Raw genomic sequence first — 25,715 nt, forward strand, 5'->3', positions numbered from 1 at the left:
CTTTCTCCACCTTTAGGAAAATCTACGAAATAAGAGACCGGCATACCTTTGAATCACCAGACACAATGATGGCTCCATTATAAGATGGATCATCTAAGCCACTGCTAGTTCCAAATACATCCACTTCCAACGCTATGTTCTGACGCTCCACAGAATGTATAAAGTCATCAATGCTTGCCCCTAAATTGTAGTTAAGTATATTAAGTATCACAAAACTAGGAAGATTGATGTCAAGTTGTGCCGTGAAATTAACATCAACGTCCTTATGTGATACCTACTGTAATGTGACACATGCATGCTACTGTAAATTAAAACTCTACTCACATCTTATGGACTTTATAATATATTTATTAACTTATCGTTATTGCCATATGGTGCATTTGAAATAGACTTTTTTCTAGAATCTTTCAATGAGTGGCCATAACAATAAGGTTTTAATGATGTGGATAATCTCTAATTAACCAACAAATCTGCTAAATCTCACTTCACTACTACTAGATTAATAATTGATTTTCAAAATATTTCTTGAGACAGGAAGACAACTTATTAATGGCCATGTTAAGAGCTCCATGGAACTTCTCCCCAGGAAAAAACAAAATATAACTTGTAAAAATTACTAAAAACCCAACAAGTTAAAATCTTTTGATTGTCTTGGGGGCATATAGAAAATGAAAAAAAAAAGTTTAATAAAATCTATTGAATCTATATAAAAACACTAAGAAATTGTGGCAAATACCTACACCTTCACTTCCCTTCCTTGATGAGCATAACAGAAGTTCCACTGGTAATGGGTGTAACCAAGAACTCGGGGATCCTTCCTCCTCAAGCCCAGCTGAGGGGTGCAGTATCTTCCTGGGAAGAACTGGGCACCACTATTTTTGGCCTCTTGCCTCTAGATTAGAGCTTCCACTTTATAAGTAGGGGATGGATGGAAGAAGAGAACTCCAGACCTCTCAGCAACTCTTGCCTGGTGTCAAGCTTCTGCAACATGAGGCTGAAGGGAATGAGAAAGTTTGGTGGTCTGTCCCTCCCAGGAAGATAACTGGGTATATATTAAAGTTGCATCCCTTCCTCACACCACATACACAAGTTAGCTCAAAATGGATCATAGACCTAAATGTAAGAACTAAATGTATAAAAACCTGAGAGAAAAATATGGGAGTAAATCTTCGTGATCTTGAGTTAGGCAAAGCCTACTTAAAGATGTCATCAAAAGCACAGGCAAGGACAAAATTAAGTAAGACTCCATAAAATTAAAAGATTATGCTTCAAAGGACACCAATAACAAAGTGAAAAGACAATCTACAGGGTGAGAAAATATCTGCGAAACATTAGGGTGGATTCTTGTTATTCACAGTAGTTATGGATTCACTTCTAGGAAGTCACCACAAATACTAAATTAGTGAATACTGAACCATTGCTCCTAGAGGAAACACAGGATTAGGTTCCTGTGAGCCTCTGGCCTCGACAGTTTCTTTAAGCAATCAATACATTGCTTTATTTTATATATGTTTCGTATATGTATTGTTGATTCATTAACATTGACCTCACAGCCAAATATCACTGTAACTCATGCCTGATTGAAGCTTATCTAACACACATATTTTCTCTGTAAGGTACATCATGGCCTCCCTGATTTAGGAATGCTGGGTAGCACTTCCTCACACATGTATGAGCTATTTTAAACAGCAAAATCACTAAGAAAAATGTGAAAAATGAGGCACTAAAAAGACTACAGAAAGGATATTTGTTTATGGTATGAGATACTTATAAACAGTGTTAGAGCTGAGGCAAGAAGACAGAGTATCGCATTGTTCTACCTCAGCTGGAAATGCATGCTATCAGTGACACAAAATTTTCATACCTCTGAGCACATCTGTCAATGACCACAAAAGTGCCACAAGTCTTGGTTTTGGGGTTACAAATACATTTTAGTGAGTAGGTAAGTTTGCAAACACATCATCTACAAATAATGAGGATCTACTGTATCTGATAAGAAACATGTATCTAGAATATGTAGAGAACACTTAGAATTCAATTTAAAAAATATAATTCATTTATTAAAAATGAAAATAAAATATATTTCTCCAAAGAAGATACAAAACTGGTCAGTAAGCTCATGAAAAGATGTTCAACACCATTAACCATTAGAAAAGTGCAAATCGAATCACAAGATACTATTTGACAGAGAGTAGGAGGGGTATGATAAAAAGCAGAAAACAACAGTGTTGGCAAAGATATGTAGAAATTGGAACCCTCACAAAATACCAGTGTAAATGTAAATTGGTGCAGTCACTTTAAAAAATAGTTTGGTAGTTCATCAAAAGATTAAACATAGTCACCATATAACCCAACAATTCTACTCCTAGCTTTATATCCCAAAGAAATGAAGAAAAAATATATTCACATAAAAACTTGTCCATGGATGCTGATAGAAGTATTAATTATAGTAGCCAATTATTGAAAGAAAAATTCAAATATCCATCCTCTGATGAATAATAAAATGTGGTATATCCATATGATAGAATAGTATTCAAGAATTTAAAAAATGAAGTCCTGACACATACTACAATGTAGATGAACCTTGAAAACATCATGTTAAGTGAAAGGAGTCAGTCAGGAAAGATCAGACATTGTATGAATCTACTTATATTAAATGTCCAGAGTAGTGAATCCATAGAAATAGAAAGTGAATTTGTGATTGATCAGAGCTGAGGGCAGAGTAAATAAGAATGATGACTAATGAGTATGGAATTTCTTTTTTGAGATGAAAATATTCTCAAATGAAGTGTAGTGAGAATTACGATATCTCAAGATGTTAGAATGTTTTTTTGGGGGTGCAAACTCTTTCATTTTCAAACTGCCACCAGATAATTTATTTCTAATTCCTGCTCCATTTTAGGGCTTGTAGTCATCATCCCCAAGCCTTATAAACTGTTTTGAACACATGCTAAAGAAGTCAAGGGTGACCAGATGGCTCAGTTGGTTAGAACGCAAGCTCTTAGTAACAACAGGGTTGCCAGTTCAATTCCCGCATTGGATGGTGGGCTGCGCCCTCTGACGCTAGATTGAAGGACAATGACTTGGAGCTGATGGGCCATGGAAAATCACACTGTTCCCCAAGATTCCCCAATAAAAAAATTTAAAAAAAAGGAATCAAAAGCTCATGTTTCTCTCTCAGATTTACGTTTTCTAAGTAATGCTCTGAATAATGAACATATTTGGAAATTCACCACATTTTTACCTGTTTTATTGATGATTAATAATTGAGTGAGAGGATCGTGTGGTTGTTGTCCAGGAGCAAGGAAGTATAAATGAGGAGAAAGTTCCCAAGTGTAACTACTTTGATATATTTTCAAGATGATGTACTCCAAAAGAACAGGGAAAAATCCAACTCCTAGAATCAACAGCCTACACAGAAGAAAATTGCCAATGTCAATACATTGTCATTCCCTAAACTTTGAAAATTCTCTGAGCAGGTTATAATTTAATGAGATCAGGAGAGTATGAAAATTAAACATATAGAGCTAAGACTCATTTCTTGAGCACTTTGTCCTTTTCCTATCTCTAAATGAGAGATAGTAAAATGCAGATTTAGCCTTTGTTCATTTCTCTTGTTGCTTTCTGGCCATTAGATATCCTACACAATTTCATGAGATATGTGTCCTGTAACTCTATGTCCAAATTCTGCCTCTCTACTGGGATTCCAGTGTGATGCTCTCCTTTTCTGCTGGTTAATTCATCAACACTTTATGCTCAATTTTTTTTCATGTCCAAGCCTCTTCACATAGTCTCTATTTCTCTTGGTGACTACATGATTTCTTTAGTCTCCCGGCTCAAATTTTCAATTATTGTTTACACGTCATTCTCCTATATTATCCATTTTAAATAAGTTGAAAATTTTTATTACACTTTTGTTATATCTTACTTTGAAATCTTTCTGTATTCCTAATTTCTAATTTTACAATATTACATCTTATCGGTATACTTGCTATAATAACCAGCATCTCTGAAGACACTGTTATACAGTGCTGGCAGATTAATATTAAGGATGTTTCTTTTTTTTTGCATGATTTTTTTAGATTTTCTTTTTAAAATTTTTTTATTAGTTTCAGGTGCACAAGACAAAGTGATACTTAGACGTTTATCATTTATATCCCTCACACTGTGTGAACCCCCCTCCCCCCATCCACTATCCCTCTGACATCGAACAGAGCCATTACATTTCCAAAGGATGTTTCTTAAATCATGCTAATCTTGTCACAGGTTCTCAATGAATTCTCAATATTTATTTATTGAACAAGTATTTATTGAGATTCTATTATGTGCCAAGCCTCCTATTTCTTTGATGCTTAATCAACGTACTCATACACAAGGAGCTGATGAACAGCCAAAGTACTATGGATACCAAGGTGCTCATCAGAGGTGATATGACTCTTCAGAGCAGGGATAGTGCCTATTATGCACACTCTAAGGGTGGAACATGAGCTACCATCACTTAAGAGGGCTGGAGGGAAGTCATGACATCTGGGTAAGAGCAAGTTGGATTTAATGGGAAAGTCAGGACTTCCAGGGACGAGTCAGTAGCATAACTATACAGCATCTAAAACAAAGTATGGCATATGCACACTGGGCAAAAATTCTGTATCCCAATGTTTCTATCATCTATCATAGTAGAAACTTTGAAAGAGAGTGAATATTACATTACTTTAACATTTTCCCTAAAATTGGCTCAGAAACATAGTAAGTTCCACCTGCTAGTCTCCTAATAGATAACCACAGGGACCATGAACTAGACCGAGTATTATCCTTTACCCAGTTTTGTAGATACAGAAATTTATTTTTTGTTTGTTTTCTCTTGTTTTTAGACCTTAAATTTGTTTTTGAATGCACTGACTGAACGAAACCTATGACATTCTGCTACTCACAGTGATAAAAGAGCTTTTCTTTCGTGCTTTAACTTTAACAAGCGAACCCTTGCAATTGCACAGATTTGCTGTCTCCACAGAGCCATGCCACCTACTATGTCTCTCATCTCATTAAGTGAAGAGAGAACTTCTTCCATCTCAACAAGACTTTCTGTGTCTTCAGCTCTTTCTGCTGGTACTTCTCCCAAAGTGGGAACATCTGCAAAACACAAAATGAGGAGTTTATTTGTTGGGCTTAAAAACAGTCTGAACACAAGAAAAGAAGGTGTCTGTGACTTTGAAGACAGGCAGGTAGAAATTATCCAATTTCTAACACAAAGAAAAATAAAGAATGAAAAACCTAAACGGAGTATCGGAGATCTGTGTGACAATATCAAATAACTAACAACAGTATAACTGGAGTCCCAAAAAGAGAGGTGAAAGGGAATGAGACAGAGGAAAAAATATTGAGAAAAAAATTTTTCCAAAATTGATATAAAATATTAACTCATTGATCCCAAAATTTGAAGAACCCTCAAACACTATTTTAAAAAATAACTATAAAACTACAAATTCTTGTTACCCAGTGATAAAGAAAAAAATCTTGAAAACAGCTAGAAAAAAGGACACATTACATATAGGAGAAGAGTTAGATGGACAGTGGCTAGCAGCAGATCAGAATAAATGGAGTCTAGAAGAAAATGAAATGACATCCCACACTAAAAGGCAAACGCCTAGCAACTTAGAATTCTATTTCCTTATAGAATTCTATGTCTAACAAAAGTATCCTCTAATTACTAAAGAAAAATACAAAATAAAGACATTTCCACATAGCACGATCAAAACCTGACACAATTTGTTTCTATCAATCATGGATTACAAAAATTGCCAAAGGATAGCTCATATTAAAATGAAAGCAGCTGTATTAATATTAGACAACTTTAGCATTAGGATAACTGCAATTACTTCAGGTAACTGTGATTACCAGGGTTTAAAAGGGACCTTTCATAATGATAATGAAGGCAATTAATCAAGAAGACATGCTAATCCTAAATGTGTATGAGTTTAATAACAGAGATTCAAAGCACATGGAGTAAAAACTTACCTAACTGAAAGGAGGAAAAGACAAAATTAGACACATGTAGAATTACAGTTGGAGAGTTTATCCCTCACTTGTAATTGACAGAAAATATAGGAAAAAAAAATCAGGGCCGTAGACTATTTGAACAACTCTATCATTCAACTTGACCAAAGTGATATTTATACAACTCTCCACACAACTGAAGTTCTATAAATATATAGTCTATGTGTATATATTTCAATAAACACAAATATATGCATTTATATGTATATATGTATGTATGTATACATGTTTTTAAATGGACAAGAAATATCCACCAACATAGAAGAAATGTTGGTTCAACAAGTCTCAAAAAATTTATTTGGTTATTTAAGTCATAGGTTATGTTTTATGACTACACTAAGTGTTTTAATGTCAGTCACAATAATAGGAAATCCACAAGTATTTCATTGAATAGTATGCTTGTAAATCATCAAGTATGACAATAATGTCTCTGCAATATGGGCATATCATCAAAGATGTAAAAATTATTTAATATAACCAAATAAAAATTTTGGATTTGGAAAGTACAATAACTGAAAAAAATTAGCTGAAAAATAAAAGCTCAACAGATTTCATCTGACACAAGAGATGATTAGTAAACATGACAGTAGATAAATTGAGATTATTAAGTCTAAGAAACAGAAAGAAAAAAATGTCGAAAAAATGCAGTCTCAGAAAAATGTGAGACACCATTAAGCACACTAACATATACTACCACAAACAATAATGGGAGTTGCAGAAGGAGAGGGTAGAGAGAACCCAGAAAGCATAGTCGAAAAACAATGGTTAAAATCTTCCCAAATTTGATGAAAATCTCTAATCCATACATGTAGGGAGCTCAACAGACTCCAAGAAGGATAAACATAAAGAGGTCCACACCTTAAGACATAGTCAAACTATCAAAGCCAACGACAAAAAGAGAATATTGAAAGGAAGAGCAGTGAAGCAACTCATCATACAAAGAGACCCTCAATAAGGTCCAGAGCTGATTTCTCATCAGAAACCACGGAGATGAGCGTGCAGTGAGATGACTAGTCAAAGTGGTTGAAGAGACAGATTTAGAGTAAGTGTTTGTCTGAAATTGCTCTTGGAAAAAGGGGTAAGACGAGGGCTATGAGCCTTGGATAAAAGGAAACGGTCCATCTTTGGTACCAAGACAGACTGGCAGTAGAGGTAACAAATGTCACGAGGATGTATTTCACCTTTATATATGCTTGTCTAAGCACAGCCTTAATCATGGAACCCCACATTGTGTAATCACATCTTTGGATGGTGTCTTCTTGAATTACCATGTTTTCCCAAAAATAAGGCCTAGTTGGACAATCAGCTCTAATGCGTCTTTTAGAGCAAAAATTAATATAAACCCCAGTGTTCTGTTCTGTTCTGTTCTGTTCTGTTCTGTTCTGTTCTGTTCTGTTCTGTTCTGTTCTATTCTATTATTATATAAAACCCGGTCTTATATTATAATTAAATAGTTAAATAAGACCGGGTCTTATATTAATTTTTGCTCCAAAAGACGCATTAGAGCTGATTGTCCAGCTAGGTCTTATTTTCGGGGAAACACAGTATATACTGCAGTAGGGGTTGTGAAAAGCTTTGTGCTATAATTTTCATGCATTTTATTTACCTGGTTTATCAATAGTTGATTTTCCTTCTAGTTTTAGGAACACCTCATTCAAGGTTGTCATGGAAACACCATAATTCTCAATGCCCAGGCCAGAGCAGAAATCCAGGTCCTCATAAAGTGCTAAAGAACACATACACAGTAACAAATCAAAACAACAAAAATCACAAGTGAACTGAGGACAACTTTTCAAACTTAAATGCTCAAATATATGAATTATGCTCGTGATACGTCAGACATTTTAAAAACTAAAATTTCATGATAAGTAACATTCTTCAAATCTATATGTTATTTTTTATTTTATATTGTGTTACAGCTCATACATTAACTTCTTTTGATCCATATTAATTTATATTGATATTAAAATTTCATTTTAGTTTTCTTCTGACTTGCTTTTGAAATTTAATAGTGGAACCTCAGATTTTTTTCAACTCTAAGCCTAATTAATTGAAGAGTCTTTTCCAGAAAATAGATACAAATGGGAGCCATTTGTGCTGTAGCCAACAAACGGTATAGAAGTAATTTTTTGAGAATTAGTTGGCAAGTGCAGAATTTTCTTCAGTTCAGAAAAATACCTGTCAAATAAAGTAGAGTGGATATAAATCATTTTTTAAAAATTTCTGCTTTTGACTATGGAAGGAAAAACTTCACAAGATCTAATAGAGAATCAGGAATTGACTTGGAAGTTTCTTGGGATGGTAGGAAATTGTGATAGTATTCTCTTTAGCAATTCTGTATCCATTCATTCCTCAGTTCATTCACCAATAATACTTTTGCATCAGTCATTGCTCTTAAAACAAGGAGCAATGTCCCTGCCCACATGGATGTGAATTATAATGGTTAATTAAGTGAAGCTTAAGTGAAAACCTAGTTTTGAATTCTAGTATGATTACGGAAATCCTGAGGCTTCAACCTTGAGTTTCTCCCTGGGCGAAAGGATAAGTTAAAAGTTTTCTCTCTTGATTATAGCGCTGTGTACAGAAAGATAGAAAAGTCAGATTCAAACTGCTAATGCGTATTACATGTCATTCTTCCGTTTCCCTAAAATTATACAAACTATTCTAAATTACAAGTATGATTAAAACACATTAATTAGAGTTTGATTGACACTTTGCCTGATGGTTCTAAGGAATACTTGTATTGTCACCATAAAATGTATATGTGGGTAATTTATGTGTCTTTGTGACCCACATATAAGGCGAGGTTAATTATTTCAACCACTCAGTGCAGGCCCTCATCGTGGCCCATTACCAGGGAGCAGAGCCTCTGACTGCTAAACGTAATTAGTAAACTTTTTCCCTTTTCTAATTAAACTCTTTATTTTGAGATAATTTTAGATCCACATGCAGTTGTAAAAAAAATAATACAGAGAGATCTGTATACTTTACTCAGTTTCCCCCAATGGTAACATCTTAAAAAGCCACAGTACAATATCACAGCCAGGATAGTGACATGAATACAACCAAGACAGAGAAGTTTCCATCACCACAAGGATCACGGTACCCCTTTTACAGCCACACCCGTATCTCTCCTGACCCCATCTCCTCCTAACCCATGGCCGCTATTTATCTGTTCTCCATGTTCACAATTTTGTTATTTCAAGAATGGTACATAAATTGAACCCTACAGTGTGCAACCTTTTAGAATTGGCTTTTTCCACTGAGCCTAATTCTTTGAATACTCATCTAGGTTGTTGCAAATACCAGTCATTAGCCTCCTGCTTTTTATTACTGAGTGGTGTTGCACGTTACAGACATACAATTTATTTAACCGTTCACTCATTACAGGGCATCTGGGTTGTGTCAGTTTTTGTGTGTTCCAGATAAAGTTGTTGTGAACATTTAGGTACAGGTCTTTGCACGAACATGTTTTCATATATTAAGGATACATGCCCAGCAGTGCAATTATTTGGTTCTATGGTAGCTGCAGGTTTACTGTTTTAAAGAAACTGCAAACTGTTTTCCAGAGTAGCTATGCCAGTTTATTTTCCCACTAGCAATGCAGGAGTGATGGGTTTTCTCCACATACTAGCCAGAATTTTATGTTATGACTGTTTAAAAAAACTTTTTAGCTATTCTAATAAGTATTTAGTGATATCTCATAGTGGTTTTAATTTGGATTTCCCTAACGACACACGATATTGGACATATTTTCATATGCTTGTTTGCCATCTGTGTATCTTCTCCAGTGAAATGTCTCCTATATCTTTTGCCCAATTTCCAGTTGGGTTTTGTGTTTTTTATAGCTAAGTTTTCAGTGTTCTTTATACACTTTGGATACCTTTATGAGACACACAGTTTAGAAAATTCTTTCTGACCGTCTGTAGCTTGTTTTGTTTTTATCCTCTTAACAGGATCTTTCACAAAGCAAAGTTTCTAATTTTGATGAAGTACAATTTATAATTTTTTTCCTTTTATGGATTATGATTTTGGTGTCAAGTCTAAGGTCTCTTTGCCTAGTCATATATCCTAGGAGATACATATTTTCTCCAATTTATTTTCAAAAATATTTATGGTTTCATAGCATATATTTAAGCCCAGGATTTATATCTAATTAATTTCTATATAAGATATAAGACTTAAGTAAATGTTCATTTTTATGCCTATGGATGTACTTGTCCCAGCAACCTTTGTTGAAAAGGCTATCTTTTCTCTATCAAATTGCTTTTCCACCTTTGTTAAAAATCAGTTGGGCATATTTGTGTGGGTCTATTTCTCAATTCTCCATACTGTTCTATCTATGTATCTGTCACTCTGCCAATCCCACACAATCTTGGTTATTCCAGGTCGCACAATGCCATAGCTCACCGCCCTGGCTCAGCAGAGGCCTGACAAAATTCACAGCTGCCTGTTTCTCCCTGGGGAGCAAACGAGTTGACAGAGCAAAAGATCAGAATCTCTGACCAGGTTGATGGGTGGGGGCCTTCTCCCTTACAAAGCCAGACTATGCAAACTGGGAGAGGTGCCCGCTTTATCTAATGTGCAGACATCAACCCAGACAGTCAAGGAAAATGAAAACCCGTCAGCCAACGATGTTCCAAACAAAGGAACAAGATAAATCTCCAGAAATTGACCCTCATGAAATGGAGCTATATGATTTACCTGACAGAGAATTTATAACAGCTGTCGTAAAGTAAACTCTTAATGTGCTAGCCTGAAAAATCCAAAGTTATCACAAAAGTCTTGTTAAGAGAAGAACCAGCCATATTATGGGATTGTTTAACATAATGGTGAAGCCAAAGGTTTTTAACCATTTGTGTTTAGGCATGGTTATGAGTACTAGAACATACTGTTACACACTACAAAGGGAATGAAGGACTAAAAAAACTCCCTAAATTGCCTAGACATTATAATGCAATAATTGGAATATAATATTTTCCACTGTAGATAAAATAATCAGTTATTATACAATTATTTGTATCATGTTTCAAATATCTGAAGACATGCTAGGCTCTCAATAAATGTTAGTAACAATAATCATTAATATTATTCTGAACATTATTTATGTATTTCATTTTGTGGTGTTCATGTACATTACCTGGAAATCTATTTGTTCTTTCTAAGGGCAATGTATAGACAAGTTTTCCTTCACTTTCTGCCGATAATTTGGCATCAGGGATGTGCTGTTTAACAAGTGATGTTATTTTTTCCTGAACACACATTTCATTCAACTGCAAACTGGGGTCCAAAAAAATATATGTTATTTGACATCATCTCCAACAGCATGAAGAAAATGACTAGTCTCTATGGGATAAAGAAAAATCAATTAAAATCTAGTGCAAGAGATAGGTAATCCGAACATGAAATAAGAGGACAAAAAAATTAGATTATATAAATGTGATAGGGGAAATCAAAGAATGAGCTAATCAGAATTATGGGTCAGGCTGTTCAGGAATGATGCCCAGAGAAGGTCAATACTGACTCAGGTCTTTAAGGGGAGAAAGCTACAGAGTAGGCATGCCAGGGACACAACCCAGCAAAGTCAGGACTCTACAAGATGGAACACGTTGAAGATTTTTCGAAGGGAGTTTACATTGGCTCAATGGGATTGTTGTATTAGGAAAGAACAAGGGGCTTTTGATAGGCATAGGCACAAAACAGATTCAGTTATCCAATTTAGTCATTCGGTTATTCAGTTTAGTCATCCATTGCAAATGTGTTATTTCTCTAGTATGTGACAAAAATTACGCTAAGTGCTGTGGGTGCGATGGAATAAAACAGCATTGTCCTGCTCTCATGGAGTCTAATGACTAAAGGGAGAGATGGAAAGAAAACAAGTGAAGAAACAGAGAAATACAATAATTACCAATAGGGGTTAGTGCTATGAGGAAATGGGGTTATAGATAGAAACAAATTAGGGATAAATGTGTGTTTGGGTTGGTGGATCACTAATTTTGCTTTTTTTGTAGTGCTAACACCAGAACTTTGACAAAGAACAAAGCATCACTGAGAAAATAAGTACCCATTTAAAAACACTAACGTAGAAAAAGAAACAAAACTGTTAGTCAAAGTTATGAAGGATACAGTAGATAAAATGCTGGCAATGACTTGACTTCGAAACTTGGTTTGCCATTTAAAATGTGTTATTTAAACTATCTGAACAGTTTCCTCATTCGTGCAATGGAATAATGATTGCTAACATCTGGGGTTCTAAGAAGTAAGTACTGGTGATATCTGTACTTAGCAAGCCCTTAAAAACGGTAGCCATTTTATTTGTCAAATGCTTGAGTCAAAATTATTCTTCTTACTCACAAGGTATTATGAACATACAAGGATAGAGGCCTTATTTAGAAGCAGTAAAATCCATTGAGGGAATGAAACAAAAATATAATTGTTGTTCTCCATAATGATGCTGTCTCCTGAGTTAAAAATAATTCAAGAAATATTTCTTGGCCACTTACGAGAACTTGTGGTGGGCACTAGAGGGCTGTATGAGCGTACAGGCTTATCGCTTGGAAGAGGGTCATCAGCAAACTTTTTCTGTAAATGGCTAGACAGTAAATATTTTAGGCTTTGTGAGCCATTAGATCTCTGTTGCAACTACTCAACACTGCCTGCCATTATTATGTGGAAGCAGCCATGGCCAATACCTAAAAAAGTGGGAGGGGCTGTGCTCCAATCAAACTGGATTTACAAAAACAGTACAAGGGTTGGATTTGGCCATGGGTCATAGTTTACTGACCCTGATTTAGGAAAAGAAATAAAGCAATTACACAAATTATTATCCGGGAGACCCATGAATTGGTCAGAGATCCTGACTAGCATTTTTTACGTTGAGAACGTGTTATGTTGCCAGGCAATAGGCTGGTCAGCATCTCATTGATTTTTTCTGTAACCTTTACTTGTAACTAGCATTATTACTCCTACTTTATAAGTGAGAAAACTGAGTTTTAGAGAGTTTATTGAATTTCCCAAAAGAGAATACAACAAAGTGTCTTAAGCAATCAAAACAGTGGGACAATAATACACAGAGATGTAAGATTGATAAAAGCTACCCGAGGTAGCATTCAAATAACCCTTTAGGACTTCAACAGGTCAAAAATAGGCTCAAAAAACCTTGCCAGTCTCAGGAAATAACCTCAAACAATGAGAACTGTAAGCCATGATGGGTATGTGCAAGGAACAATGAGTATTTCATTGTACCTAGACGGTATTGAATCGAGTAAGGGCAAATTAGACATGGGAGTCATGAGAGGGTGGGCCACTCCACCTTATCATGGAGTTTGGGCTATGGAGTTTGGACTCTGGTGGGTAAAGTGGAACTACTGGAGTTTTTGTTTGTTTTTTTTTTGCTTTGTCTTGTTGTCATGTTTCTTCTTTCTTTTTAAAGTGTAGATGATGTAAATCAGAGATGTACTTTAGAAAAACTGACCGATTCATGTATAAATTAAAAAGTAATTTAAAATATGGATTTGGATACTAGACTTCGAAGTTAAAAGTATCCAGGTTCCGTTCTTGGCTCTACCATGTGTATTAACCTAGGGAACCTGTAATTTCATCTATAAAGTAAAACAACCATTCCTCCCTCAAAACCATAAAAGATTTAAATAAAATAACATTAAGAATCTTATCTCTGAATCAATAAATAACAGCTAGAATATGCTACTGTTCAAAATAATGATACAAATAAAAGGGAGAGGATAGAAAGCAGAGGAAGAACAAGAAAGAAGAGGAGGATTTAGGAATAGGAGGAGAAGCAAGGAGCCTACTTAAGAAACGATATTAACACTTGGGTGAGAGATGATGATGGTGTGAAATATGTGTCAGTTGAGAAAGTTCCTGAATACATACTTTCCTTAATTAACAAACAATAGTTTGTGGATATATTTTCTATCACATTTATCTGAACTTTTTTGATATTTTATATTCCCAGTCTCTAAATAGGGATATAAGAACATCTGTGTGTAATAATGAAAGGGTTTCTTTTGTGTTGCAATGTGTTCCTTCAAATATCATGCCTTACGCTAGCCCATTTCTCATTCTTCCAGTCTCCTCAAAGGGCCATACCTTAAGTGATATCCAATCCCCCATTTCTTCTTCAGAAACAGAGAAGAACCTGCACACTTCAGCTTCCCTTTGGAGAGAAACACTTTCCTATCTGAAAGGGAAGAAGCAAAGAAGAAAGTTTGTTAAGAAGTTGCCCATCCTTTCCCAAGAAAAGACAGGGAATTGTCTCTATGACCTAACCTGAATTCAGGAGCTTGTACACTTTCAAATACAGGGTTTAATAAAGACTCATGGAAGTAGACAAATTTCAATCTTATTTATATACTTTGGGCTATTGTTTTGCCATCCAATCAGTTGGGAGGTTAGGTAGATATGTCTTCTAATATAGAGAATGAACACATTATACATTTTAGTGGACCAAACATCCAAATCGTTTGTCTATTTCAAGTTGATTGACCTCAATTTGGAGTAAAAGGATTAATGCCTTAGAATATAGACTCTCACTTTGCCATGAGTTTCCTGGCAGATCATGCCCCTGTGTAATCAAATGATACAAAATTCTAGGAGAAACATGGAAATGGTTGGAAGTGAGACTCTTTGGGCACAGTTCATATTATTACTGGCTGTTCAAATTGCCAGATACAACTAGATGACCAGATTATGAAACACAGCTGCTCAGAATATAATCCACATTTTTCAAATCTCACAAAATCTTTATCATGATACTTAAAGGAAGCCAGCAATTACCAGCCAGGATGTCAGCCTCATCCATGAACTGGGTACTGAAGAGGACCACATGGTCTGTTTTCCTCTCCTTTAGGAAGTTCCATACTTGGTGCCTTGAAAAGGGATCCAAACCAGCAGTTGGCTCATCCAGTAGGAAAATCTACAGAAGAGGGTGCATATGAACGAATTTTCCAGAACACATGTTGAAATCACATTATTTATATTTAAAAGGGCATTGTGGTTAGGATTTTTGTTCTTATATTTAATGTCCCATCATAAATATTTTATCACAGATGTCCTTTGAAATTAAAGGTTTGAACTACTAGAGAAGTGTCATTTTTAAAAATTTGAATGCATCTCTAAATTTAGTCTGACTTACCTGAGGATCTCCTAAAATGGCAATCCCAAAGGTGAGTTTTCTTTTTTGTCCACCACTTAAGTTTTGAACAAGGACGTCCTGAATATTTTTCATTTCTAATTCCAGCAAAACTCCTTGTATCTAACCAAATGATAACATTTATGTCACAAACCAAGATTTCTTTCTTTTTTCCTTTTTAAATGTATAAATACAACGCTGTAAAGTATAACAGTTAAAAGCATGGATATCGAGCCAGGCTGACTAGATCTGAATACCTCTCCACATTAACTAGCTGCATAATCTTGGTCAAGTTACTTGCTCTCTTGAACCTCTGTTTCCACATGCGTAAAATGGGGGTTATAATAGTACCTACTTCATAAGGTTGTTGTGAGGAATAAATTAATTATTATATTTAAAGTTAAGGGGAATGCTTGGCATATTGTAAGTTGTACAATAATGTTAGATATTATCTAAATTGAATTTTTGTCCAACCTTTATACAATGATCTGCACAAAGCTAATTTGATGAAAGCATAAAAACTCAGTGCAAATAGTTAACAATCTCATTTTGACCAATATGTTAATTCTAACATATTTACATACCTCTTTCTCCACTTCCTGTGGCTGAATCCCTTTTATTTTAGCAAACAGCCTGAGGTTTTCTCTCACAGTGAGGAAGTCAAATTGTACATTGAATTGTGGACAAACTCCAGTGAGCTTGCTGATATTTTCTAGGTCAGCCATTTCTGAAAGTTTATTATTATATATGGTGACTGAACCTGTAACAAAGATTAAAAGTTAATATCAAGATAATGCTTATGTTGAGATTTTTCTAAGTGAAAAGTCACCATATATTCATTAATTACAGTTTAGATATATGATCTTATCTTTAAGGTTAAATTTAGGCATTATGAACTTCCATTTTAGGAGTGTGGTATATGGGGGTGGGGGTGCAGGGAGAAAGGTCCCCTCTGCAGCCTTTTCCTTTTAGATGTAGTCTATTTATCCAACCCTCACATTTAGGTTTGGCTATATAACAGATGCAATCTTAGCAAATGTGATATAAGCAGAGGCTGTGAAGTGCCTCTGGGATTTGCCATCTCTTTGCTTCTGGGATAATGGACACCACTGGGTGAAGAATCCCAGACTAACCTTCTGGAGGATGGAAGTCCATGTAAGAAGAGAGGCGCTATGGCCCTAACAGAAGCCCCACATATGTGAGTGAGGCATCCAGTCCCAGCCATTTTAGTCCAGACAGAAAAACTGCCAGTCAATCCACAGAATCATGAGAAATGATAAACTATTTTTATTTTGAGCCATTAGTTTTGGGGATGCTTGTCATGCAGCAAAAGCTAACAGATACACGATGGAATGCTAAATGGTAACTAATGATCATGAACGTAATTACGATGAAATACTCAAATTCCATATACACCAATTAAATATTGCATACCTCTATAGAATAATACTATAAATTAACTTCTATTTTCCCCTAGTCATCTGTGTTTGTGATTAATGATCAGAAGGACTTTACATTAACAGCTGATTTACTTGATAACTTGACTTTGGAAGAAAACCTCTTACCTTTGGTGGGAAGAGATAACCCACTAAGAATGTTTAGGAGTGTTGATTTTCCAGCTCCACTGTGACCAAGTATTGCAGTAATTTGGCCTTCATATATGTCAAATACCAGATCTAGGAAGAAAAAAGAAAAGAAAAGAAGGATGGGAGAAGGGAAGGAAAAGTAGGTAGTTAGAAAGGAAAACAATTAAAACTACAAATTTATTATGAAGTTAATGATTTGTCTTTTAATTTTCTTGAATGGCGTTGTTTTCTAAATTTGAATATACTGGGTTATTAAATTAAAAAAATACCCTTTTATAAACTTATATGTTGATCATGTTTTGAAATTTTGAAAAATATTTGGGTTAGAGGGAGGAAACATGTTAGGTTCATTGAGATTGCCTGGCATATGGTAGGTGGGTGTTCATATTTATTGAGTGAAAGGATCGATTAATAGTTCAGTAAGTTTGCTATGTGGGTAAAAATCTTTTGAAGCATAAGACTTTTTCACACAAAATAAAAATATATAGCTACAATAGCTTTGGAATTACACAAGAAAAATTTGAGTTTGTAGGAAAAAAAAGCAGACTCTCTTTAGGCTACCTCAGTATTATATTTATATATTTATATTTCTAAATATACATATATATTTAGAAATATATATATATATATATTTCTAAAACATACTCAATTTTTTCTAACTTTTATGCAATAGAAGTAATGTGTTGAAAGAAAAATTTTATCATGTGGCTCAAATAATTAATTTCAAAGTATGAAATACCACCAGTAATTGCTCACCAAGAGCAAAAGGAAAAAAAGAATTAATATTAGGAAATCAATATCAATATAATAACTGAATTGTTCTTTTTTTCTTTTTCTTTTTCTTTTTTTACCTTTCAAAGCTTCTATTTTATCAGATTTTCCTTTATATTGTTTTGTAACATTTCTGATTCTGAAAAGAAAAGAAAAGAGACTTGAAGGTATGACAATTGTCTTCAGTTTGTAATTCTACTTTTGGTTGACAGGACTGGATGAATCTCCTCCTCAGGGTATAGGAAGAGCTGGGATTTCACTCTCACGCAGTCATGCTTGTGTCAGAGAATCAGCTAGAATACTGCTCCTCAGCCTTGGCTGCACATTAGCATCACCTGAGGAGTTTTAAAAGTTTACCTATGCTTGGAGCCCATCACCAGATCTTCTGATTCCAAAGACTGCGGTGTGGCCTGACAGTGTGGAGAACCAGCAACATCTCTAAACTGCAAACCCAAAGGAGCTAGACCAAGAGTTCCGCGTAACATGGGCATCCAATACTGAAAGGCTCATTGTGAACTACTGGCTCAGGTTGGAGATATCTTTATTTATCTTGAGTCAAGGTCTCCAGAAGTTGGTTATGCAGTACAAGGGAGAGAGGCGAAGATCACAATGTGAGAGTATGGGTTTTACAGTCCTACCTAACTGAGCTCATTCCAACTCTAACATTCAGTAGCTCTGTTACCTTAACCAATGTACTTATTCTGGGTAAGTTTTAGCTGTTGCAGCCTGAAAAATTGGAGTGCTCTAGGGTGGTGTTGAAAGGTGAGGAAAATATTTCATCTCACATGCATAGTGTTTGGTTCTGGTAGATATTCAGTACACATACAGTGATTTTGGTTAGATTATGAGCATGGTAATAGAAAGCAATGGAATCAGCATCTGCTGGGTGCTGTTATAGGTCTGGAATCCCAGGCACTTTATTTTATTCTATCAGGTAAAATTATAATTCATAAGCTGAATCAAATTTATGTTTCTTATTTTGTCATCTCCTTATTTTGTTATCTCCAATGACTCAGGTTCCATTCATATAGAACTGTGTAACTAGATTTCCTCACTTCTGTTTTTAATCCCATTTTATCATGGTTTCATAGCACCTTTAGTTGGGTGAGGTGCTAAAGAGATAGAAGAGAAATAAAAAGAAACACATAAACACGTCAAATAAAGCCATTATTTTTCTCGAAGCTGCTCTGTGGAGGTTACACCTCGCTTGGGTCATAGGACAAACATAACCATGGAAGATAAATATGGAACAGGTTAAAATGAAAATGGAATGGTTCCAGAAGCTTAGCAGGCTGAAAGAATCTGAGATAGTTCACAGAGGACTGACATGTGCTGGTCCTGGATGGACAAGTCATATTTGAACAGTCAGGAACTTGGAGGACTGTCCTCCTATTTACTTTTTGAATTTGGAAATAGGAGTTACCAGCAGCGAACAAAGCACACGTTTTTCTATCAGACAGAATGAAGATTTGCATAACTCTACAAGGCACATCTCCATCAATTCCCTTTGTTTATACCTATGTCTATTCTCCAGTCCTCATCTCTACTCTTTCATCCTCTTTGAAAAGGCAACAAATAGAAGAAACACAAGAAGTTTAAAAATCTGAGAGAATAAAATAGGGAGTATAATAAATGAGGTGGGGGCAAAGTGTGAATGAATAAGTCCAGGTCAAGAAATGAGTGAGGCTGAGTCTGAGAAGGGAGAAGAGAAACAACAGACAAAAGACTGAGAATCTAGGGAAGGCTTTTATTGAATTGTCTTTGTGGGTGAAATCTAAATTTGTATTTAATGTAAATGTCAACACTGTAAGACAACAAGGGGTAAAGGAACTTTTCTTGAAACTGGAAGTGGGAAGTGATGGACGTAGTGTGGATGAGATTTGTGGGAGTGATCGATAGGGCACGAAAGAGAACTCTGCTTGTTTCTGGTGCTGACTACTAGCTTCTCAGCCTTTAGCCTGTTCTCCATTTGCATCCTTGTTACCTGATGGCTTCTTTTCCGTGGAATTCTGGAGACACTGGTTCAAAAGAATCATTAGATGAAGGATCAACATCTATTTCACTTTCAAAGGCCACATGAGCAGCCTTATGTTGTCGTGCCCAAAATGAGGACTTCAGGAAAAACAAGGGTGAAAGTCGACGTCCATATTCATCTACATGGCCGGGAGACAAATATGGGGTCAATTACCACTTTAGGGGAGGATCACCCCATGCAGCATAGCAATGCAAGCATTTTGGCAATAAACCTGAATGCATGGTCAACACACAACAAAATGTACGTTTTGACAGGTGCAGCTTCACAAGGGAAAAAAAATCACTAAGCTGTCTCCATTATAATAATTGATCTTATAGGAAGAAATGAAACTGTGATTTTACAAAAACTCAGAAGGAATTTAAATAAATGTTAAGACTCTTCTTAACCTCTCGAAAGCCAGATATTACAAGAGCAAGATATGCCGGGCATGCTGAATTCTATCTAGAAGTCCAGGTGTCATTACACAGAAAAAGGAATTAAAAATTGAGAATTGACATCAGATCTATAGAAACAAATATCTGAAGAGGAGAGAGAATAGAATTTAACAAAAGTAAGTGACACACTGTAAGCAAGGGAGAGAATAGGGCAAAAGAATGTATTGAAACATAACACAGAGTAGAATGAAAAAAAAGCTACTTTGTATTTATGCTTTATCTCATCCCCAAATAATAACTTTCCTCTGGAATGAATTTATCATTTGCTTTAAGAACATATTTTCTATAAATCTCTTTCTGGAAACTAATCCACAGTGCATTTTCACTTAATTGTTACTTCTCTTTTCCTACATGTTAGGAGACATTATGAAATGGAAAAATTATATTTCTTTAATATTCTGCAACTGACCTGCACTGTAAGATTGATGGTTTTTCAAACTTATGTGTACTTTTCACATGGTCAGTTATTCACACATGCAATAAATATATACCTAGCACTCTCTATATACCTGGCATATGGTATGTTATTAGTTAGTACCCATCTCTTTGATTAGGAAGCCTAGCAAATAAAAGCATGTGGCTATGATTGGATATATCCTGCCACCAGATTTACTAATACATGAATCTGTCATTTTATATTGTTAATGTTCCTCTCTGCCACTCATATTTCTTATCTTTAAAAGAATTTTGAACAAAGTTACCTTGTTCAAATTCATGCTTAATGAATGGATGATACAAATAATTCCAACATATAATAAAGGTATTAGCCCAAAATTGTAGATCCTGACATCTATTGCTCTGGACTCTTCTAAAAGGCAGAGACAGTTATGGTTCTTAAGGGATTATCTGAAAACAACAACACAAGTCACTACTTCAAGACTTCACTCTCACTCTTTCCCCTCCTTCGTCCCTTTCTACAAGTGTTTGGTCACTGATGACTATTTTTTACCTACTCAATGTGTTTATTTCATTAGTGATTTTCATAATTTTTCCAGCTTTATTGAAGTATGATTGACAAATAAAAAATTGTACAATTTAAGGTGTACAATGTGATGTGTATGAAATAACTACCACCATCAAACTAATTAACATATCCATCACCTCACAGTTTCCATTTTACTGTGTGTGCCTGTTTGCATGCATTTGTGTGGTGAGAACACATGAGCTCTACTATCTTAGCAAATTTTAAATATACAATTCATTATTATCAACTGTAGTCACCATGCTGCACATTAGATCTCCAGAACTTATTCATCTTATAAGTGAAAGTTGACCAGTATCTCTCATTCCTGCACTCTGCCCCACCGCCGCCTGCAGACCCTGGTAACCACCATTCTACTCTCTGTTACTACGAGTCTGACTCTTTTAGGTTCCACATATAAGTGAGGTCATACAGTATTTGTCTTTCTGTGTCTGGCTTATTTCACTTAGCATAATGTCCTCTAGGATCATCCATGTTGTAGCAAATGGAAGAATTTCCTCCTTTTAAAGGACTGAATAATGTTCGTGTGTGTGTGTGTGTGTGTGTGTGTGTGTGTGTGTGTAACATTTTATTTATCTATTCACCTGTTGATGGCCACTGAGTTTGTTTCCATATCTTGGCTACTGTGAATAATGCTGCAATAAACATGGAAGTACAGATATCTCTTTGAGACAGTGATTTTATTACCTAGAAGTGGGATGCTGAGTTATATAGTATAATAAAGACCCTTGGATTCTGTTTTGAATAGGAAATACAGAGGTGAAAGACACAGACCCTGCCATTGATTATAAAAGGAGAGAAAAAATGAACCAGCATTTCGGCCACAAGTATTTACTGAGTCCCTAGGGTGCACTAGACCCTGAGGTGGGTGCTTGGGGTGCATCTGTGAAGAAAACAGATCCCTTCTTTTGTGGAACGCATATTCTTTTAAGTTGCAAGGTGATAAAAATGAAAAATTATGGCCTATGTATTTTCCTATTATAAAACTATGAGGAGATTTTAAAAAATGTAGATGCCCCGGTTCCACCACTGATGAAAAGAAGTAGAATCTCTCGGAGTTGAGTTAGATTTGGTATTTCTTTAAGGTTCCCAGGTGGTTCTGATGTACAGCCAGGGCTCAGAACCACTGAGCTAAATAGTTAGACAAAGCAGCTACACATTTCCATGATTAATAAGTGCCAAGCCAGACCCACTTAGGAACTAACTTTCTAAGTAGCTTTTTAAAAAGAAGCAAGCCATGCACTTAGAGTGAAGTTCAAACAAAGGTTAGGGATTCTATAAACAAAATTCAGGCTTTAGTTCTGGCCAAATAGCAAAAAATAAAGAACTACTTTGGTCAGTGGCAACAGCCTTGTTGATTTCCTTCCTGTTGATGCACAAAGTAGTTCTTAAAATATAAACAACACATGTATTAGGGGATTTGTTTTAGGACATAAAATTATTTAAATGATGTTCGATTTTAATCGGATCACTACTCACTTGGCAAAATTTTTTCAAAATAAATCATCAATGTCAGATAGAGGAAAATATCAAAAGCCAACATAAAATTTGTTGCTATTATTTGATTTGAGTAGTTCGATGAATCAGGAAATGCATTAGAATTCAAATCATAGTCCACACGTAAAAGCTGAAAATTAAAAATTAAAGGAAGTTAGGTTTATGATCAATTTTAAATAGTTAGGTTTAGTATAAAAATAAAATAGCTACTTTTTGCCTCATACCAGGAATGCAAAGTTGAATGAGACTGTATAATTCTCAAATCTATTGGAAAGCATGAGCATGTGACCAACTATAATGCAATTTAGTAATTGCTATGATTAAAAATATGTTCCAAATGAAACAAGAGCATTGTGAAGAGGTAGGGAAGTACGGGAAAAGAAGACATTTGAGCTCAGCCTTAGATAAATTTTTACCGAATAAAACACGGGAAAAAGGTGTGGTGTTCCTTGAAAATGGCTGCATAAGAGACAATGTGTGCTCTTGGAAAAATCATGGGTGTGTTTAAGGAGAACCTGTGGCAAAAGTGGACTGGTCTATAATATTCAAATTAGTGATCACTCAATAACAGATACGTCATGGTCGACATTACCATTTAATTGAAGGGATGGCAAAGGGAGTTCAATGTGTGAATCAGATAAAGAGAAATAACATTTTATGAACAGAAATGTAATTTGCTAACCAGTTAATGTGTTTTCAAGGTGTTATTAACTTTTAATTTTCTTTCCTTTTACTTTATGGTTTTTACAATCATGTGTGCTATTCAATTACTAAGTCAAAATATGAACTAGAATAGTTGTTTGGAATTAAATTTGTAAAATGAAGTTCATTTAAAATTGTCTCTAAAGAATTATATATTGACTTTCCATTTATTTACTCACCACATGGCTTATTTTGCTGAGCTAAATATTACCAAATATTTCATATTTTTAAAATAAATATATAAGTATAGTTGGTATACAATCTTATACTGGGTATATTCATTTCAGGAGTATAATATAGTGACGCCACATTTTTATACCTTACAGTACTACCAAAGCTTTTAAAAGTTCAGCTTTGCAACCTCACAACAGTCTTCACTAGGGTTTTAAACTTTACAATGCTGACCATAGAAAGGAATACAGACAATTAAATTCCAGAGTGGAAAGCATTTTGGAAATGTCATTAATAAACAATTGGATTGCTTCTTACCTGGGCCATCCCAAGCATGAAGGCAAAGGGGCTAAGAAAACTTAAAGTCCACTCCAAGGATGCAGGAAGTTGTCTGTACAACGCTGTGAATCCCAGGCTCCCCCAAAAGACAGTGAGAAGGAACACGACGAGGCCAGTGAGGAAAGATTTCTTGATCAAGACGCTCATTAGGAAAGCCAAAGCTATCTAAAATGACAGAAGATCCAGTTGGCTTAAGACTTCGTAGTAGCATAATAAAATAAGACATTAAGTATACAAAATTAGAGTTCTATCATTATTCTGTGTATAAAGTACAAAACTATGGTCTGCAGATGGCACTACAAATTAGCATTACAAAACACCACAGGTCAAATGGTATTAGTCTACAGAATTTCTTATGCAAACAGAGCAGACAGAGAAGAAAAGGGATATGCAGAATAAGAATCTATTTGGAAACCAACACTTGATCCTTGGGGTAAGAGTGAGATGAAAAAAAAAAAATTAATTCGCCAACTTACCAAAGACAATCCATAGAGGAGAAAAAGGGTGAAGATTGTCATGAAGCCAGTCAGAATGACAATCTGGACAGATTTTACAATAAGTGCCAAGAAAAGGGCCATAATGAAGATGAAACCAGCATACAGCAAACCCCAGGAGAGCCTAATGTGGAAACAGAATGTCATTTTGGTATTTCATGTTCAATTGGAAAGGACCTACAGTGGATTCTAACTAACGTCATTCATTCATTCATTCATTCATTCATTCATTCATTCATTATTTTTTATTCATTTATTCAGCAGATATCAAGTGTTTAGGATATGTAAATACTAGGTAAATGTTTTAGGAAGAATTCCTAAGACATTAAGAATATTCTTTTTCTTAAAATGAATTCCAGAAACACACACACGCACATTATTATGAGAAAAGGAAAAAGTAGGCTTGCAGGCTGTTGGATTTTAGGTCTAACATGTTCGCTGTTGCACTCTTAGTCTGTGACCTCTGACACACTCTGTATTGCTCTGGACATTTGGAATAATATTACAGTGAGGACTCAAAGAGTCTTTGTAGAACCCCATCCTAGTACATGGTAAACCCTCAATGAATCTCAGATCTTTACTTCTCTCTGCGGTGAGGAGATTCATGAATTTCCTTGGATATGAAATAATTCTTCCTTGTGTATAATTCTGTCACTTCTCTCTTTTTCTAAAAGCTGTTTTGTCTTTCTCTGGATGTGTACACCAAATAGTCTACATACTTGCCTAATAACTAACGTTATTCATTTTCTGCTAAGATAGAATAGCTCACTTGCCTTTCTTCAATGCTTTTACCTTGTTTATTCATATTCTTTGAAGGGCATAATGAAATAATAATAAAAACAAACACAAAACAGCAGCAAAACCAACAAAATAATAGCTGATACATACAGCAATTACTCCGTGCTGGATAACGTTTTAAGAACTTAGCAAATATTAAATCATTTGATTCTCACAATGCAGTTCAATGCAGAAATACCATTATTTTCCTCATTTTATAGACGAAGAACCTACTGAACGAGGACGTGAAGTAACTACATTTCAAGTCCAGGCATTTCAGCTCCAGTCTTTAGATTTCATGGTAAAGAAGTCAATATTGATTTATAGGATTTTCTTCCAGATTCCTAATTTTTTGCCATATGCATATTTCACCTGGTTCCCTAGCCTGTATTTTATTTTACTTCCTCCACACTGTAAAAATCACCTCTATGCCCTTCCAGTCAATTATTCACATGTTCTCACATAGGGTTTTGTCCATACCTGGACTTACTCAACCTCTGACCTTTTGAATTCAAACTACCCAGCCCCTAGTCCCAATCCTGTTCTGTCAGCAAGTATATCCACCATACCTGATCCTCAGTCTCAAAAGAATTCCTGACCCTTGACCTCTTTTTTCCCCTTTCAGTCTCATCCTGGCTTGAATCCCACTTCCAGCTTAGATACCAAAGTCTATCGTTTCTAGCACACTCACTAGTAGACTCAGTGTCCACCCTTCATTACCCCTG

The 25,715-nt window shown here is 35.3% G+C and overlaps 1 protein-coding gene across 3 annotated transcripts in view; it reads right to left on the reverse strand.

The window, feature by feature from the left end:
- ABCA8 (ATP binding cassette subfamily A member 8) overlaps positions 1-25,715 on the reverse strand; it is a 66,119-nt gene that overhangs the window by 21,564 nt on the left and 18,840 nt on the right. For all 3 annotated transcript variants that reach the window (XM_019732845.2, XM_019732846.2, XM_074319432.1), the window contains exons 7-21: positions 24,196-24,337; positions 23,699-23,884; positions 22,490-22,637; positions 19,544-19,712; positions 17,640-17,698; positions 16,768-16,878; positions 15,787-15,962; positions 15,206-15,325; positions 14,848-14,986; positions 14,161-14,251; positions 11,192-11,331; positions 7,658-7,777; positions 4,929-5,127; positions 3,245-3,411; positions 47-180 (exon numbers count right to left, since the gene is read on the reverse strand). In XM_019732845.2, the coding sequence (XP_019588404.2) occupies positions 47-180; positions 3,245-3,411; positions 4,929-5,127; positions 7,658-7,777; positions 11,192-11,331; positions 14,161-14,251; positions 14,848-14,986; positions 15,206-15,325; positions 15,787-15,962; positions 16,768-16,878; positions 17,640-17,698; positions 19,544-19,712; positions 22,490-22,637; positions 23,699-23,884; positions 24,196-24,337 (2,101 nt within the window). The remainder of the gene's footprint in view (positions 1-46; positions 181-3,244; positions 3,412-4,928; positions 5,128-7,657; positions 7,778-11,191; positions 11,332-14,160; positions 14,252-14,847; positions 14,987-15,205; positions 15,326-15,786; positions 15,963-16,767; positions 16,879-17,639; positions 17,699-19,543; positions 19,713-22,489; positions 22,638-23,698; positions 23,885-24,195; positions 24,338-25,715) is intronic.

This window comes from Rhinolophus sinicus, linkage group LG15, assembly GCF_036562045.2.
Source record: "Rhinolophus sinicus isolate RSC01 linkage group LG15, ASM3656204v1, whole genome shotgun sequence".
Classification (NCBI taxonomy): domain Eukaryota; kingdom Metazoa; phylum Chordata; class Mammalia; order Chiroptera; family Rhinolophidae; genus Rhinolophus; species Rhinolophus sinicus.